The 20590-nt window shown below is 32.2% G+C and overlaps 1 protein-coding gene across 1 annotated transcript in view; it reads left to right on the top strand.

Annotated features, from left to right (window-relative positions):
• Positions 1 to 20590, top strand: part of LOC118180747 (uncharacterized) — a 62050-nt gene that overhangs the window by 24212 nt on the left and 17248 nt on the right. The window contains exon 3 of the mRNA XM_085824215.1: positions 14881 to 15108. Coding sequence (XP_085680341.1) covers positions 14881 to 15108 — 228 coding nt within the window. The remainder of the gene's footprint in view (positions 1 to 14880; positions 15109 to 20590) is intronic.

The raw sequence follows: 20590 nt of genomic DNA, 5'->3' as shown, positions 1-20590 counted from the left end.
ATCGATTTCCTATTTTTTAAAACTTTGACGAATTTTTGATTAACAAACTCAAGGATTTCAAAGCGAGCAATGGCAACGTTGTGCAGAAAAAACATTTTTATCTCCAGCGCGTGAGTCTCTGTATCGGAAATTCTAAAGATATGCTCGTTTTAAAACTATTTTGCGATATTGCTGTTGCACTGGATCTTATGGTTTAAGTGCGAGGAACATGATATTTAATAAAGAAAGGTAACACACAAAATGTTAAAAAACGCCCCTTTGGACATAATTTAAAATCCGAAACATTTCAGATTTTTTTTTTTTATTATTATTTTTTTTCTGTTCCAGCATATTTATTTATTTTTATTTTTATTTTTATTTTTACTTAATTTTTTTTTTTTTTTTTTTTTTTCTTTTCTTAACAAACGATTATTTGATTTCTTCCTCCGAAAGTTGTTGTTAATATCTTGAATTAAAATTATATCACTGAAAAAAAGTTATTACACAAAATTAGTATTTTAATATATCTTAAAGAAAAGTTCAAACCATGTCTTGCCATATGTAAAACAGTTACTAATGAAATGAAGAGGTATGTTTTCTAGTTCTGTAAAATTTGGGTTCTTGCAGTACTATAGGAGTCACTCTATGCAATTATGTGTAAGATACTATTGAGAATTATTACGATTTCTTGCCGTATATGAATATACAAAAATAATTTAACGAGAAATAAAGGGATAAATCCGCATCAAAAACCTTTCCATATTTAAAATAAATAAATGCGAAGATTATTGCGTAACTTTCTCTTTATTATTAAATATGAAATAATAACATATTTACGATAATGCTAAGCAGTATCATTGTAATAAAATTATAAGGTATTTCTTCCCCCTTCCTAGCGTGCCTTTGTGGTGTAGTGGTTCTGCACGCTGTCCGTGGTTCCATTCCCGGCGAAGGCGATTGCTAATTTTTCATCTCTCTGGCTTCTAAAAATCCTAATGTCTCTATAGTGGTTCCCGAACTAAAAGGGTGATGGATGATGACTCTCCACACCCAGGATTTGGCGAATGGGCTCCCTAGAAACCCCAGTCGCCCTTTAAAAGGGGGAGTATATAAGGTACTTCTTCCGCCCTACTAGCGTGCCTTCGTGGTGTAGTGGTCAGCACACTGAGCCGGTATTTCAGAGGTCCGTGATTCGATTCCTGGCGAAGGCGATTGCTCATTTTTCATCTTGCCTGCTTCCAAAAAATACCTAATATCTCTATAAAATTAAAATGCATTTGTAAAAGTTAAATATTAATAAATATACTTAAATATTGTCAAATATTGAAATAGCGTAGCCATTATCGTAATTTTAAGAGTAATGTGGTGAAAACTTTCAAGGCGATACCTTTTGAAAATGGCTGATATTTTTGCTTATATGGAGGAACATTGCATTGAACATTACTGATAGTCATGACTTGGTGAGAGTCTTAAGGTGACCCCGTCCGAACAAGCCCAAAATCGTCTAGATAATCGTCTTATTGTGGCAAATCAGTATTAGAAGCCAAAACATTTCTAAGCACATATCAGTGAAAATTTGAAAAGGCTTAAGATAAACAAAGAATCATGCAATTTTTATTTCTCCTTCTCTCTTAAAATGTAAACATTTAAATGTTTACCTGAATTCAGTGTAAAGGTAAGTAGTGGTTCAAAAGTATGTGTTTATTTGAGATAATCGATTTTAAAATGTACTTAAATAAATTTTGAAATCACAAGTTGAATTATGAGCGCTTAATTTTTTTTTTTTTTTTTTTTTTCTCACTGTTGCTATATGATTTTATATTCAAGAAAAAAGCCAGTTTGCTGAAGACAACGGGGAGGGGATACGGAATTTGCTACTGCGATTTATAAAGCAAACGAAAATTCTACTTGTTTAGCTGTGCCTCGGCATAGTAGCAACGCATCGTCATGTAAAGGTTCTACTTATAAGCACTCCCTCGGGATCTATCGTAACAATAATCGTGGTACAATAATGCTAGAATTATGTTAGCCTGTCTGACTGTGTTCCAAAGAATTTCTAACGAGAAATTCTTAGAATAAGATCATTCTTAGGAATTTTTTGGATGCATATTGAAAGTTCGTTTTCAATAGTATATTATTTCAGTACCTCATATCTAGATCGGATACATTTCCATGATTTCTAATTTGTATGGAGATATAATTTTAAATTACCTTATGTAAGCTGCCTAAGTATGGTGTTTGACGGGGTATCACGGAACCAAATTTTAATTTTTTATATTGTGCGGAATATTCTTATAGCATCAAAATCTCATCGGCCATCGATTAAATTTCATGTGTTTTTCTTAGTGGACTTGTAACTGAAAAAAAAAAAAAAAAAAAAAAAGGTCAATATTATATTGTCTGTTTCTCATTTTCATGCAGACTTTTCGTATTCTTAGTTCATTTCCTTGATAATGCAGTGAAAAATTTTCCTAAAAATACGTAACTTTGTATCGTTTGGCAATGTGTTTTACAAAGCATTACCAGGGAGGATTTTTTTTAAATTTCTTCCTGTATTATCAATGCAAAGAAATAAGACCGTAAAAGTTCCAGACACATAAAAAGGCAAAATATTTTAAATATTTTGTAAAAAACAAGGTATAGGTTTCAGAGGATTTCTTTCTCTATGTGTTTATAATGGATTTTAAAGTTTGTAGATGAAATGTTTGATGCACAGTTTAAAGAATTATTTTCATTACCTGAGGTATAATTAGCGATCTAAATTAAGCTTCTATATTACTTCTCTTCGATTATAACACAGCAAACAAATTATTCATTAATTCATTACTGTTATTTGGAATTAGCCAATTTTACATCAATGCATTTGACGAGGATTTGTTCTCGTTTTTCTGTACTTTTTTGTGCTTGCACTCACTTCGATTTTTTTATAAACCTTCTCGATCGTGACTTTATTTTGTCATTTATTTAATTTATATTTGCCATTTTGTTGCTTAGGTCGTATAAAATACAGCAAAAAATATTCAATTATTTATTTTAGTTGCCGCTTTGAGAGTATCGAAATTTTATTTTGCATATACGTGAAACTTATTTGCATATTTTTTTAGGTGTATACACCTTATTTATGCACTAGGCATTGTCTTTTGCTCGTTAATCCCGAGTTGACCCAACCCTTGCCGTGAGTCATGAGCTGTTCTTGAAAAGGAACACATTTCAGTAACGAAATGCAACTCTGCTGTTGTCCTAATTTTTTTTTTTTCAATTTTAATTCTTCCCAGGCTAATTGAAGTTCAGTTATTTCTGCTTTCAGCTCTATAGTGATAGTTTCAAGTTAAATCTGGCTGTGCAATTTACCAGTATGTGTCGTAACATACGCGGACGATGACATCAATTATTTTCGTTTTTCTCTTCCGAAGAAATCGGAAAAACATTTCAGTAGCCGGGGCAAGATTTCGTCGAATCTATGCTAATTAAGCTGCGCATATTAAAAAGGAATATGGAATTCTGCGGTTGACAACTTAATAGCACATCACGGCTTTTTTATGTTGTATCAAAATGTTCTCGGCACTTTAAAAAAAATATTTGATGTGGCTAGCACAACTTCCGCTACCTACATATTCCATCGCACTGATTGCGTCCGTCTGTTTCATGTAAGCAAAAATATTATATTTTCATTAGCTCCGTGATCAATTTATCAGTGATTGTTGATAATGTCTAAGATTATTAACATTTTAAAAATAATTACAGTTTTTAAATAAAAGCAAATCTAGTTCTATAAAAAATACTGAGGATGGATTGAAAAATAAAAGTTGTTAGTTTGTTATCACATAAAATGAACTAACGAACAGCAATCGAAAAGTGCGGCCTGAATATAAATATCAAGTATATGATAAAGAGATGATTTCTGATATGAAACGTAAGGATAATGTGGACTTCTTCTGAATAGTTGCATAAAACAGATACAGATCATAGCAAAGTACACGATGGCTATCTATTTGTGCATAGGAGAGATATCTTCGTGGGAGACTTTTTAAAGAAAACTGTATTCATATTACTCATGGGGAAAATCCCGAAAAATTCAATGCAGGTAGCCCGTTCTCTGAATTTGAAACTAGGCCAAACTGTAGCAGTTGAGTGTTCTTAGCGCTCTGGCCTTTGTGGGCTCAACCATATAAAATAAATAAAAAAATGGTCAAATTAGAAGAGAACCACGCTAAAGTAAAATTTAAAATTAGGCAAAACAGCAGCCTGAATTTGGCGTAGTTTGATTAAATCTTTATATCGAGGTCAATCAGGATCGAGGGCAAATTTATTTATTTATTTCCTTTTGAAAAAATATGGGCCAGTGTATAATAGCTGTTGAAACAGAATTTTATTCAAAACCAACGTCAGAATAATATTTCTTTGTTGTCTAATTTTAAATAAATGTGGTTTTTAATGCCTTTAATTTTTCCCATTCATTATGAAAATTATTAGTCTAATATGAAACATAAAGCAATTTTTTTAATGATAAAATGTAAATAAAATAAAATTGCATTTTATAGTGTGTATAATATATGGAGATATGAAGAGGAATATAAAGAAATAAAGAATATATAACGAGACATAAAGAATAGTATATAAACATTATTTATAATAGACAAAGATACATCATGTTTTTAGATCAGTAGATTATTATTAAATATAAATGGCTGCTAAAATTTGCTTGAAAGTATCGATTATAAAAAAATACTAATCGTATGCGAGATAGTGTGTTTCGGATTTCTGCACAAAAGGTGGTTTCGAAACTAATTTCGCTTTGCATTCAAACTAAAGGATCCTAGGTCACTTCATCCTTTGCTTAACAGGAATACTTACTATAGTTTAATTTCAGTTATCTCAAACAGATGAAAAAAGTTTCTTTTATCAATATACATTTCCTTTTCAAAACTTTTGTTTCTTATCTATATTTATTTTGAACAATAAAATTGCGCATCTTTATTTTCTCTCTTCACCTGCCGACAGGTATAAATTTATGTAAAGACTACATCCCGAAGATCATAACTAACCACAGAATTTCTAATGAAAATGAGAGATTACAATGCTACTTCAACTCCACCCGTCGGAACCGAATTACAACAGGCGCCGATATTGTTGGAACCCGTGCTGATGAAGAATAACTACGCTGATCGTCTGACGCACGCTTACTGCCTTGATCTTCTCCCTCCCCCCCCAGCTAACATAAATCATTCCTCTCACGTGCGGCCGGTCGCTTTACTATCTGGCCGAAATCAGGTATTCTCGGAACAAACGTTATTGCTACAAACTCGTGCAAACACTTCGCTTTTCTTTTCATTCACTCAGCTTTAGTTACTGCCGCCGCCGCCGCGCTGCTCTGTTCTCTTCTCCTACCAGAGTTATTATTATAATCGTCTTTTTATTTTTCCTTATCCTCGCCTCCCCAAAGCATTTCGGAGGAGATGTATGCCGGCGGTAGGGGTTTTTCAACTCGATATAGTGTGCAATATCAACAGGAAATAAATTAAAATTGTTTAGAGTATTTTACGAAGAATTTTTAGTGTTCGACTTGCACATATAGATTAGTCATATTTTTAAATGCCTCGTTCAGAGGAACATCAGTGTTATGCAGATTACTTTTAACGTTTCGCATTTCTTTTTTTTTTTTTTTTTTTTTTCTTTTTTTCTTTTCTCTCTCTCTCTCTCTCTCTTTTTTTTTTTTTCCAGTTTGATAAAAAAAAAGGGGGGGAGAGATATTTAAGCATATTTTTAGTCCAAAGGGGCTTTGTCCCTGAAGGACTATTCTTTTCGTTTTGCGATTTTGTATTGAAACTCGACAAACGGCGTATCACTTTTCAAATCGTTGCCACCAAATACTATCACCCTGTATTATATTTGAAGAAATTAAATAATGAAAAATCTGCATAAATGTATGTATGTTTCTCGCACTGTGATAAAACAACGGTGCTTAGAGCCATCCAATTTTGAATGACGTAATCCTACTGCGAATATGGACATCTGAAAGCCCAAATTTTAAATTTGTTTATTATCGATTTCATATTTTGTAAAACTTTAACGAATTTTTGATTAACAAACTCAATGATTTAAAAGCGAGCAATGGCAACACTCTACGTGGGAAAAAAAAAACCTTTTTATATCCAACGCGCGGAACTGGGTATCGGAAATTCTAAAGTTATGCTCATTTTGAAATTATTTTGCGACATTGCTGTTGAACTAAATTTTATGGTTTAAGTACGAAGAACATGATGTTTAATAATTAAAGGTAACACACAAAACGTTAAAAAAAGCCCTGTGTACGTAATTTAAAATCTGAAAACTTTCATATTTTTTTTGTTTTTAATTATTATTTATTTTGTTCTAAAGTGTATATATTAAATGTATTTTAAATTAATCTAATCTCTAAACAAAATCTTTTCTAAACTCCAAAATGTATCTCTATATCTTATAGTGTCTAAATATTTTTGTAAATGTCTTGAAATTATAATATTGTACAAGACCTGGTCGCTTTTTAAAGATTTCATTGTGTTTTACAATTATTCACTATTTAATTTAGAATGTTTTTCAGCTTCTTCCCCCCCCCGCGCGCCGCGCTGTGTGCCTTATTTTAAAAACCGACAGTTCTTCCATAGTCAGACAATCAAATCATTCTTCATATTAATCTTAAATCCCGCATGACTTTTTAAAATTTATTTGATAAGGGGAACTAAAGGTCTTTTGAATGTTATAAATTATCTCTGATTAACATCATTCATATCATTTTATATTCTCTCAAGAGATTATTATTTCCGAAGAAGAATTACGCCATCGGAAGAAAAAATTTTAATGAAATCAAGTACGTGTTTTAACCATATGATGCAATAATTATGACTTTTTAATTTTAATTTAGTTTTTATTTGTTTTTCAATTTCTCTCTCTTTTTTTTTTTTTTGTCTAAATTCATTCAAGTGTCAAGTGATTTTACTAGAGTTTTTTTTCTAATATTTTAGGTGTTGTTTTAAAAATAAATAAGTATATTAGTTAATAATAATAATCAAATAGGAAGATTAGATAGAAATCTAAAAATACTGCTTCAAAATCTTGTGTGTTGCACAAATTTTAACTTCTTTCAACATTTTTGGATTTTAGAAGCTAAAAACCCTGTTACTTTTCATATTACATTGTAGCATGAATTCCTTTGTATTCATGCTTTGGTGATGTATTTTTATCTTGAGTTATCTCTTGATTAGGAGTTAAACAGACACATTAAATGCCACAGAAGTTGAGAGTAACGAAATAAAGATAAAGTATATGCGATATATCGTTATGCAGTTAAAGCAAATTCTATCAGGCATCCCCAACCGGCGGAGGTCGTGATTAGAATACTCAAACCGCGCACGCTTCTTAATTTCCGCTGATTCAGATTGGATTGCCATCGCAACCTGTCATCGGATTGTGGCTAAGGGGCGATCCAAAAAGTGTGCATCCTTTCCCATACGTATTCCAGAATTCTGAAATATTCTGTGCAGTTAAATGCATATCTAACTACCGATGAGTAGCAGTGTCTCTTTAATTTGTAAATATCCCCTTTTGAGTATGAGTTTCCGGCGTTGAGCAATGGCAGGAGGAAATGTTTTTGAGTCATTTTTGACCACTCTTGCAAAAAACTATCTGCACGAACGTATTTTTTTCCCTCTGTCTTTAATACCTCGTGTGGAAAGAATCGGCTTTTGTGTATTAAGTGATTTGTTTCGTCTTCGCTGATGAAGTCCTTCTTTGTATAATGAGTCAACAATGAGATTCTAGCTATTCTTGATTCTCATTCTAATTCGAATAATTACTAAGAAGAGAGCAGGGTCAGTAAATAAAGAGCAAAAAGAATAATTCTTTATCTGAACGCCAACCAATTCAGTAAACATGTTTTTGATTTCATTAATTTTTAGCTGTAACCTGTTTTTTTACTTACTTAATGTAAAGCGTTATTAAACTTATTTTCTATTGTGTGCAAATGTGGAGTAGATTATATATATGTATATGTATGTAGTACATATACTGAAAATATATTTGAACTTTAAATATTTTAAATGTTCTTGATCATCTGTCTGTGTTATTTTGGCAAGAAGTATGGCAATCCCAAGAGAATCGAGTACCATTTTTTGACAGTTCTTCTAGACCGTCGGAGATACGTGTAAAAATTTTATGCGAAGCGAATTTGTAGTAAAAATATTTGGTATTAAGGATATTTGTTTTGTGTTATATAAGCAATCTGGCGGTCTCATGAATCACTCTATCTGAAATTAGACATATTTTCTTCTTCCGGGAGGGGGAGATTTAAATCAATAACATAAATTCTATTCAAATTTATCACATCAGCAATTTATTATAATTTTTTTAAATAAATATAAAAAATTTGATATGGCTTGTCGAAAAAGCTACTCTTTCTCTAAAAAAAATAAGAAAAAAAACTTTTTTTTTTTCTTTTTTTTTTTCTAAGACTAAATTTTAAATTCTATCTAAAATCTAAGACTAAAATTTAAATTTTAAATATAAGGTCAGAAATATAAATATTTATGTTTTATAATATGGAATAAACTTCAAAATGTTGATTAAAATTCTTGTTGGGATAAAATGAGCGTGTTTGATTATTCTACTATTTGGGTAATCAGGTAGAAACATTTTTTAACAGAATTTATTTCGTTTATTACTATTCAGTTTGGCAAATTTATAGCGTATAATATATTTTTGCTTAGTTTGGCAAAATTTGTAGTTTAGAAGTCGAAAATAAATTTGCTGTTTAAAGTCAAAAATAAATTTTAAAAGTATTGCAAATAATAAGCATTTATAGACCGTTTAATTCATTAAATTTTTCTTACATAAATAATTCTGACTTTTTTAATGCCGTAAGATTGTTTCGTTGGACATTTTAAAGTCGGAGTAGCTGTTACTAATATTTATATGATAAAGGGGAAGACGATCATATGTTCTTATTCCTGTCAGCATTGCGACGGAGGGATGCTTTTAAAATGAAGTCAAGTGACTAATCCTAAAATTATGTCTAGTTTACAAACGGCCTTTGAAAGTCACTGTTTACTGGAACAGAGCCAGCAATTTCACTTCCTCGTTGTATGTCCGCTGCCATTTTGAGATCATTGCTTTTTAGAACTTTAAACAACGGAACTGAACGCAAGAAAGAGTGAGTATCCGTCTAAAATATCAGTACCCCCCCCCCCCCAAAAAAAAAAATTGTAAGCAAAGATTTTTGAGTAATTTATAAACGCTAAAATAACAGTACTAAGTAAAGAATGTGAAAATTTTACTTATATCCCTTCTAAATAAAAATATAAAATTTATTATACATATTTTTAATTTATTTAATAAAATTTAAATAAATTAAAAAAATTAAAGAATATATATTATTTAAATTTTATTTATATAAGCTTAGACCTGAAAAGGTATCCCCCCCCCAAAGTGGCATTTATTGAAAGTAGCCTTTATTAGTTTTATAAAGTAGAAAAGATGTGAATAGTTCGTAATAATAACAGCTCTAGCATTTTTAATTTTTCCCCAGTTACTTTATTTTGTTTATTTATTGTTTTTTTTTACCAGATTCTTCATTTACAGCAATTAAAGAACAATAAATAAATAAATAAAAACAGTGACAAGATAGAGCCAGACCAATAACATCAAATTGGGAAATTATATGTATGTGTGCATATATGCATTAAAAAACTCCTTTTTCATAATTAAAAAAAATTTAGATGCATTGATTTTTGAAGATTATATGTACAGTATAATAATTAACAATAAATATTTATGCAAAATAGTAAGCAAAATCTGTAGTAAGTTTTTCCGCTAGAGCTGGGATAATGATAAAATTGAAGAAAATCGATCTTGATAAAACTGATAAAGCAAATATAATTTCTATATCGATCTAGGTCTTGTTTAGTCTAGGACGTAAATAATGTCTTAGATTAAACAATAGCTTTAATACTTTCCACTTCTGTAAGTCTGATCTCCGCTTTGTTCAAGTTTATCCTGTTTCCTGTTTCTGAAAACTCTTGTAATATTTCTATGTATATATGTACTTTGATTATTTTTTTACAGCCAGAAATATATTCTAAGGTTGTTATTACTATTGAAACTTAATTTATATAAAAAATAAAACTGAAAAGAAAATCGGATGGTTAAAGATGTTTATCTGGGTAAAATCATCAGCTAACAGACAGACGGCTTGTTTCGCACTTATTTATGCATTATAAGAATAATTCAAAGTTAAAATTGCAATTAATGGATTAAATATAACTGATGCTCCTAATGTAGAATTTAAAGTTAAATTTTGCATAAAAATATAGTAATCTGTAGCACAGTGTTGGTATAAGAATTAAAACTTAATCACTAATTTTTAATCAGCATCTAGTACATAACAAAAAAAGGGAAAAAGAGAGGGTGGGAAATGCATATAACTTTGGCATAACCTGGTCAATTTGGAAACTTTTTGTATATATTCGAAATGGAATGAACGGAATGTGCGGCTGATTAGAAAAGAAATCTCAAAACGAATTTTTGAGAAAATTCAAGTTTTTACCTTAAAAGTAGCAACACATATAATTACAAATCTATATCCAGTAGGAAATGACAAATGGTGTAATAATAAAGCACAAAGCGAAACTTTAATTAAAAAAACGAAACCTAAATAATTTCTGTCACTTTTAAATATATCCTCTGAAAAAATATTGTCATAGATTTCGATAGGCACAAAAGTGCTGAAAAGCATTTTAGCATAAATATTGTTGTTTTCTCATGAGAATTAAATAGTATTGGAATATATTTTGTATTCAAAATGTGTCATAGGTGTATACGCAGAGAGATATCAGGATATAAATTCTATCCAGAAATTCTGAAAGTTGCAAAACATTCATTTTTTGTCCTTATCAAAATAAATATTATTCTCGATGTCTATTCTTTCTTCACATTGAAAACATAAAATATAAAATTGGACCGCTAAAAGAAAAGGCATCAAAATGAATAAATGGGTGTAAAAACAAGTACTTCTATAATAGGATCTTTCGTCCTAAGCCAGAAAAATCGGCAAGGCCGTCATCGTCCCCCAACCGGTATAACCACCCATGGACCGCTTTCACCCCTCTCAAGTCCGAAAGTTATTCAATGTTCTTTTCAAAAGACCCGCTCCGCTAGCGAGGCAAGAATTCAAGGCACGCGGGACAACGGAAATGACTTCACAATCTCCATTCCCTGGCTCAACCTTGCTCGCCGCGTCCTTTTATAGAAAGGCCGCCTCGCTTGTTGTCGGAATGGAAGGATGGATTCTCTTTAGCGCCTCCAGGCGGCTTGCCCCACCTTATTAGTTAGCATTTGTACCCGATCTTGATTGCGTAATGAGACGTGAGCTGCTTCCGGGAATCCGACTCATTGTCTTATGATGTCCACTCCCAACGCACGAGCGCAACCTTTGCGATAACGTGTTTGGGTGATACGTTATGAAAACTGAAATGCATAACTTATGTGGGATAAAAATTCCACATGCCGATAGCATGAGAAAACTCTGTTTTATCCCTGAGCATTAAGACCTCCAACTAGCCGATATATTTTTTACCTTCTTTCTGTGAATTATTTTAAATTCCTACATTATCTAAAAACTGACATGTACTCACTGAAAATTTAGAAAGCTGTGATTTCAATTCTGTCCTCTATGTATCAGACTTAGTAATTACAGTCCTCAAATAATGTTTTTTTTTTTTAATTTTATTTACGAATGTATTTTCCGCTAGCATCCTTAAAGATTATTTTAATAATTAATGAAATACAAGTAAAACCCCCATTATCCGTCACTTATTTAACTGCCAACTTTTCTGTTATCGTTCAGCCACTGAAATAACCCGATAAAAAACTGAATTTACCGGAAAAGAAAAATTAAAAATAACACCAAAATATCACAATTTCAAATGCGTCATATTTTACAATAAGATATTGTTTTGTTGCACCATGTTTAGAACAAGAAGTTATAAAACTCTTTTAAAGAATTTATAACTTCTTGTTCTAAACACGGTGCAACAAAACTTTTTAACCGTCAGAAACGGGACCGCAAGAGATTTTTCTATATAATTGAAAATTCAATTACTAGTTCATATTTTGTCATTACCATCTGTAGAAGCAGCAACATGGGAAGTCTATCGGTGGTGTTTTTAATCTATCGGCTGCAATTAAATAAATATAATAATATAGAACATTGTGCAGATTATTTAAAATTAAAACATATGACCTGATTTTATATTTCAGAAAAACAAAATTAAGCAACTTTTTTAAATTACCATATTTATTGTCGCATGAAAGGGTATGAATTTCTCAGTATGATGGCATATAACTTCAAATATTTGCTTGCTTCAAGACTATCATAGTAATTTAAAAGTCGCACTGTGTACAATGAAGCTTCAAATCATTTACTGACATACATAAATGAGCATTCCTCAACAAATCTTATGAAAGTATGCAATTCTTCATCAGCTTCTATCCACGTAACTTTCTTGCTCTGTATGTCATCTTTATCTTCACTACCTATCCTCCTCTTCATCCTCATCATCTTTCATCTCAGTACATGTCCGATTAAATCTTTATCATCTTAAAAGAGTGCAATGAGAACAAAATTGTCTACACTCATCCCTGCCTGGGCTTCTTCTTTATTAATAGTAATCTTCTCCGAACATTTAAGTAAATCCAAGATCTCGGACACGGAGCGCCGGATGTCTTTTGAAACAAAGAATATTTTCCCTCGTCTCGTCATCAACGAACATAATCCTAACAGTTTACACCAGCAATGATGTAAACGACTTCATCTGTTTCCAGCAAAGCAAAGAAAACGTCTCAATGTGAATTGTTTCTCAAAGTCATGGACATTGCCTTCGAATTTCTCACATCGACGCAAAGAAAGGAATCATTAGTTCGTCCTTGTATTCGAGATAATTCATTGGTTGGATGAGGCTTTACGTTAGCAGAAACATAGCACAGATGTTTTCCACTTTTTTTTTTTTTTTTTTTTTTTCGTAAGCATTCAGACTGTTAGCCAATTTTTTATATTTTTTTAATCTCAGACGCCTAAATTTTCGGATTTCAAGATATACTTTCAAAAGTGCCGTTATTTTGATATTGTCGGTTAATAGGATGTCGGTTAGAGGGATTTCACTGTATTGTAACTATAAAAAAATTAGATACATACATAACATATAAAAAATGCATTAAAAATTACAGCTCATGTTTAATTTTATACAGCATTTAGGTGGTATATATGTTTAATTTCTTTGTAATTTTAATTATACACGGTGCATGCAATATTAAAGACTAATACTGTTACCTAGGTCTAGGCCTATATGCTGCATTTATTATAGAGAATGTAACAAAACTGACAGCCATAAAAAGGTTGAGGGTGTAGTAACAAACATACAACACCACACTTCTGCCCCCTCCCCTTAAGCTCAAAAGGGCTATTGGCCTCAAATTATGGTTTTGCGTTGATTCTGTTTAAATGTCATCCAGTGTAAATGCTTTGTTTCACTTTTCATTCGAGTATGTTGCCATTCGGCAGAGAGATATTTATCTTACAAATTTAATCTCTGTGTTGTTGATTAACAAACTCAGCTATTTAAACACAGTAAATGCAGTTCTTAAGTATATTTTTTAAATTTTTTAATCTGATTGATTTAAATGAAAATGCATTTAATTCGCAATACTTCTCGTCAAAAACATTCAATGCATTTTTTTTCGCTTTCTAAATATACAGAAGATGTATAACTTTCTCATGTTAGTCTAAACCTGTATTCACCTAGTATCCTATAAAATGTTTGGCTTTTCCACTGGAACCATCTCTATCGATAATCTCTGGTGATAAAACTATATTAAACTCTTTTTTTTTTTTTTAAATAGGAATGGAATTTTTGCTTTTGAATATTTGATTTTATTATTTTTTACTGAAAATAATAATAGTAAACAAGCTAAGAACGTACACTGTGAAAAATTTTCAATTCTGGTCTTAATTTTTATTTATATTCTGAAAAAAAAATCAATCTTCATTATTAACTCCGTATCTGATGATAGTGAAAAAAGATTCTCCTTTGCCATAGTCCGGAGAGTGACGGCGAAGCGATCGAAGCGACTGTGAAGCTATCATATTGCATTATAATTATTATTGTTAAGATAACATATATGATTTTAATTCTGTTTATTGTCCATATAATTAATCTAAACTCTTATCGACTTTTTTTTTTTTTTTTTTTTTTGAAGATTTAAAATTCTCGGCTAAGTTCAAAAACTACGTTGAAATTTGAACTATTGAAATGAAACGTAGCAGAAATTAGAAATTAAAATATAATAAGCAAATGACAGCTTTTTGACAGCTAAACAAAATCGTTTCGTAGGAAATAAACAACTGTTTTTTTCATTAATATGCAAAAATATTAGCAATAATATTTTTGCAATAATTAATAGACAAGAAACATTGTTTTGTTGCTTAATCTTTCTTTTTAACAATTTGCCGTGAATTACTTTTCTAATTTTTTTTCTTTAAATATTCTGTTTCGTAATTTAGCAGTGCAAAACTGCTCTTTATTACATGAATCATACTTAATCGATCATATGTATCGAATGCTTGCTGGACCGGCGTTCCTTGAAACCTTTGCATATGCTTTAAAATAACATTTATGCCTTTGAGAATCTGCTTATAAACACTGTAAAACGATTAGCCTGTTTAACACAATTTCTTCTGGCTTTCCTTGGAATATCTAACGGAACCTATTTGTTCCTGAAAAGTCCGACTGAGAAACACTAAGTTAGACAATAACTATTTAAAGTCTTAAAAACATTGCTTTTCATTTTTTTACAGTTCCTTATTTTTATCCTTAGGTCATCCTCATCTCCAGGTGAAATCGATCTCTACTTCTGCTCGGAATAGTAGAAGTCGCAGTAACTCCCCGAATGTGGATTTACTGAATTTCCGGATACCTTCGGAGCCCCCGCCTCCAGCCAGCACAGGTTGGAGTGAACTTTTAGATGCTGCGAAAAAGGAACAGCAATGGAACCCGGTAGAACTGCCCCTTAAAATTACTCCAGCTACAACAACAACCACACTTGGTGAGTATATTTGCAGTAGCTTTCTTTGCTTTTTTAAGTGTGATTCTAGAATTTTTAGTTGACTGCAGTTAACCATTTTCATCAGAAATAATTGCGAGTTTCGGAATTTCCATAAAAATTAGGAACATTGCTGAAATCGGCTCTGAATTCTGATCAAAGATTTGTTAAAGATTTTCCTATAGTCTGGTGCCCCTTCTTGTGTTTTTTGCTTTGAACACCAATTGCATATCCAAGAACAAAAAATGCCTATATGAACTGTTTTGACTATCTCTCTGTTCCTCTCTAAAATCAGTTGTAGTATTCTGATGCGCAAGTTTTGTATTTTCTACCCCGTCAGACATTGCTGATGTCCAGAAATATTTTTTTTTTTTTTAATTACTTTCATACCTTACTGTAACTAAGAGATATGTTATTCCGGGTGAAAAAATTTTTCGCTCAATTTACTTTGCCTTAATAAATTTACAACATACATATAATTAGTATTTCTATAAGTAATATTTCAAGCAAACTACCTTTTTTACAGCTTTTGTGTTTTTGACTTTGACATCATGGATTTTCAATAAAATGTCTCTCAAATTTCTCACTTTGCATTTATACTTTAGATTTTCCACGACAATAAATCTGTTTATTTCAGTTTTTACGGCATGCAATTTTGATATCCTCATTTTTAAAAAATGTAGTCATTTATTACGTCAGAGTAATTTGACTGGATTTGATGACTGTGTAGAAAAATTAGGTAACTTGGAAGCAGGAAAGATGAAAAATTAACAACGCCTTCGCCGGGAATCGAACCACGGACCTCTGAAATACCGGCTCAGCATGCAGAACCACTACACCATGAAGGCACGCTAGGAAGGCGAGAAAAATACCTTATATACTTCACCTTTTAAAGGGCGACTGGGGTTTTTAGCGAAACCAATCACAAATCTGGGTGTGGAGAATCATCATCCAACAACCCTTTTAGTTTGGGCGCGCCACTGTAAAGGCATTAGGTATTTTTTGGAAGCAAGAGAGAGGAAAAATTAACAACGCCTTCTCCGGGAATCGAACCTTGGACCTCTGGAATACCGGCCTAGCGTGCAGAACCACTACACCACGAAGGAGGCAGGAGAAATACCTTACGACTGCATTATATTTTAACGAAAATATTTTTAAAATGGAAGTCTCAATGTATTAAGACAGGTTTTCGGTTCCGATTTGAAACTAATCATTATGAGGTAGGTTCAGTTTTGCCAATGTAATGTTTCAAGAAGTGAAACGAAAGAGATCATTGTATGATTTAATGAGAATCTGAAAAAAAAGGGGGGTTTAAAATTCTGGTGGGCAGGCGTATTTTTCCCCCTTTCTAGAGCTAGCATTACGCTTTACACATGGCAGACAGTTCCTAAAATTCCTTTCCTTTACGAGGAAAAAGGAGTAGAAGAGTAATTCTCTTGTACTTAACGAAAGACTGCAATAAGAATGGCAACAGAGACACAACAGCCCACAAGCGAGCGTTTTGTCTTGTTCCGGGATGCGATAACTGCACTGTGTGAGACCAAACAAAGGATGCAACAAAAGGAGAAGCATCGCAACGAGTGTCATTTCCGGCGCGCAAACGTGAAGGGATGGGGTCAGCGAGGCATTTCATGCTTTTGCCCACGCACGCGCATACACAGTCACAAATCGCCGATACCTTCGTAACCTTGTGAAGGACCTGTTTCACGCGTCATCTTTCTATCAGCGCGGGGGTCGCGTACCTATTGATTAAACGTTGCATGAAGCCTTGCTGCAGTTTACACTGTAGTTCAAGATACATCAAGAAACTAATGCTAATATTTTCCCTGGGACCTTATGTGGATTATCCATTTACGCCTTCCCAACAATATTGCTAGTTCGTGAATATCATTCATATTGCTTTAAGCACTAACAACTGTAACGCTTTGTTGGAAATCGATTTGATCATATCCCAGCGTGTGGGAAGTTGTGTTTTTAAAATGGAAGATAATACGCAAGTTTTTATTTTGAATTTAATAATTTTCTTTTTTAAGTTTCATAAGTAGTTTTGAGCTATACAGTCAGATAGAAACCGATGTGAAAGAATACACTAAATAGTTATTACTTTGATTGTAAGTAACCTATTTAGGAATTTCTATTAGATAATAATTATTGATAATTTGCCAACCGCCTTTGCTGATTAGTCAATTAAGGTAACGATTTCATTCATAGCGCTAATAATGTAAAATAACGCCCTTTAACATAAAAATCGCGCTTATTATGTGTGCTAAGTATTCTATAAGATCTCTATTCAAAAGCTGCTCATTTATACGGCTGAAATCCTCATTTTACAAACAAAGTATTACCCAGAATCCGCCTTCGAACTTGGGGCCTGATTTAAGTAAATGCAAACAGGGCAGGTGTCTTAGGCTTTCATTTGAATGAGGAGGCTCCAAATTCTTTGCATGAAGAATGTGTAAAATTTTGAGTAATTTTTCCAATTTTGTTGTAAAATTAGAAGCAGGAACAAAATTTTAAAATTCATACCTTATTTTATTATTATTATTTCTTAAAGCATTTAAAGCATCAGACACAGAACCATTATCTTCCTCTGTCAACGGCGACTGATATCATTTAGCGAAGCCTGCAAGTATATGAGATCTTTTCATTAATCTGGTTTACAAAGAAATCAGTAAAAATTTAGTTTTTTTTTTTTTTTTTTTTTTTTTTTTTTTTATCACATTCTTTTTCTGGAGGGAGTGGGGGAAACCTGTTTAAAATGCTCAAGTTTATACTTTGTACATAATAAAGTAAAGCCATGGAAACAAAACATATAGAAAGATGGAATACGTTTTTCTTTTATTTAAATATCTTTAAATTAAAAAAATATTATATTTTTAGTTTATTTAACCAAATAATTTATGTATTTCGCATGAATTATATTTATAACATTGAAAAACATCAAAGGAAGACACACCGTCACAAGAAATTTACCCCAACAATCGAGTCCTCTACGATCTAAACGATGTATGAAATATTAACATATAGCGGATAGTTTGACATCCCGAGCATCTGCCGTTTATGCGAATACTCGAGGTACCTTGCCAGGTGTTGTTTTCAGCATGAAATTAAACTTAAGCGTGAGCAACATTCATCTGGAGACTAGCTGACCTTTTCAGTAAGTAAGATTTAATTTGTGGTTTAGAATTTGATCAGAGTTTTAAGTGAGAAAATTATTCTTTCAGAAAAACAAAGGAAGGCTTGGTGGATTTTTAACTTGTCCATAACTACTGGTTATTATTAAGTTATTCCCACATTATTAGTTTACGTTCGAGTTGAAAATTATATTTTAATGATCATTTTAGTTTATATTTAGTAGATCTATCGTTATTATAAGACGAAGTGAATAAGACCTCTGCATACTGGTAACTTACTCCGAATACGATACGCAATAAATAGGGCAACTAAGTTTAGGTTTCGTAGTTTCATTTCCTCCATGTATAATGTAGTCAGCTCTCCTTAGAAAGGCCTTCACGAAGGCATTTATCCTAAAGCAGATAGCTCTTGCGAGTGTTTGACGATGATCAGCAAAATGTTCAGAATATGTTCGCTGCTGCTTTTGCTGGTATTAGCGACAACTACTATAAAGTTATATATTTTGATAAAGTCTGAAAAAACTGCAAGGCGATTTTACCTTTATGTGCGATACAAACATTTCAGATTTAGTACCAACGTTATAATACCCGATCAAGAGAAACGTACTCTTCAATATACTGAATTTTTGTTGTACATAAGATTTACAGAGTAAAAAAAATAAAGAATATATTACATTGACATTGTCTTGCAGCATCAGTTTATGCATGTTAACGAACTTCATTTTCCTATGGTTCAAATAACACGCTACTACCTTAGTTTTAAGTAAAATTAAATTTTATTCCACCATTAGTGGACTAAAAATTTGTACAAAAATTAACACGAGCTTAATTATATAATAAGATCAGATCATCTAACAAAATAACTAGAAAATATGACATTCGGCGCATTTAAATATCTCTTACTTTTCCCGCAACGCACACATTACCATTGAAATTTGAATGTTCAAATGTGGTTTGGTGTGCTATTTAAATTTATTACAATGCCTAGTTTATTATTCTTTGGCATTTATTATTCAGTTGAATAGTAGACTCTAAATATTTTGCATGAGCGTATATTTTTCATGAGCGTAACCAAGTAACATGTGATAAATCTCAAAATGGCATTGTGATTCTTTATCTATTTAACAACAGTCTGAAAAATATTTGGAGGATTTTTACGAAGTAAACACTTTACAAATAACCATGCGAGTTAAAATATATGAAAAGTTTGTTAAAAATAAAATATGTAATAGGAACTGGTTTCATAGCGATTGCGTACACAAGCAGTAAAATTCACAAAGGACGTCATAGACCAGTGTTACAACTTTCTTCCTTTTAATAGTGTTGATTAGTCTGCGCAATTTCAAAGAACGGCAAAAACATATATTTTGCAGGAAAACTTGAAAGAAGTAAAACTGCTTGAGAAGGCAAGTAGAGGTATGTCAGTGTGGGATTTTAAGGAATGGTGTTGTCAAACTTACCATCGAGAACGCTTGTTATCACAACTAGAGGTCATCGGCCATTTCGTAAGTCAGGGCTTTCTCCGAGTAGAACGTTGCTGGACGTGGAGAAACACACCTGCGCCCTATTTTTGATATGCGTCATCCGTTTCGTCCAGTATGGTATTTCCGAGAATCGCGGAAGAAGATCACGATAGTGTCCGACTTTTGATTTTCTTAACCAACACCCGAAGGAACTCATCTGTGACCTAGACTGGAGGATTTCTGTGTCCACGCGTCTACCTTCGAAGAATTATTACGAATGAAGTAAATGAAAAATTTCTTAGAAACACCTATGGAGTGTTTTTAATAATAGCTATTGTATTGAGCAGTAAATTTCCCACAATGCAACCCTTCCGCAACACAACTATGATCATTATACACCCTGCTAAGATTTAATCTGTTAGATATGCACGTCTTTAGCCCGGCCTTTCAAATTTTGGAGATGGTCAAGTTATGACATGCTACGAGAACATTTATCATCTATGCTGTCTGGTAAATACCGAATTTCCAGAATAGTGCTACTCGACTTAGCATCAGATTTTCAATAGTCTTTCAAAATTATTCAAACTGCTGTTGTTTATCAATTTGAGCTATTTAAAAGCAATAAAGTACTTAACGATTTATCATTTTTAGTCCAAAGGGGCTTTGTCCCTGAAGGACTGTTGTTTTCGTTTTGCCATTTTGCGTCGATTCACTATAAACGGCGAATCACTTTTCAAACTGTTGCCACCCAATGTTAGAGTCCTGCATTATATTTGAAGAAATTAAATAAGGAAAAATCTGCATCAATGTATGTATATTTCTCGCATCGTGATAAAATAACGGTACATAGAGCCATCGAATTTTGAATGACGTAATCCTCCTACGAAT

Source organism: Stegodyphus dumicola, chromosome 9 (assembly GCF_044657685.1).
Source record: "Stegodyphus dumicola isolate Sdum_Otavi_A_Nest chromosome 9, ASM4465768v1".
In the NCBI taxonomy this organism is placed as follows: Eukaryota; Metazoa; Arthropoda; class Arachnida; order Araneae; family Eresidae; genus Stegodyphus; species Stegodyphus dumicola.
Note: the sequence above shows the minus strand (reverse complement) of the source record. Positions and strands in the feature narration are given on the sequence as shown.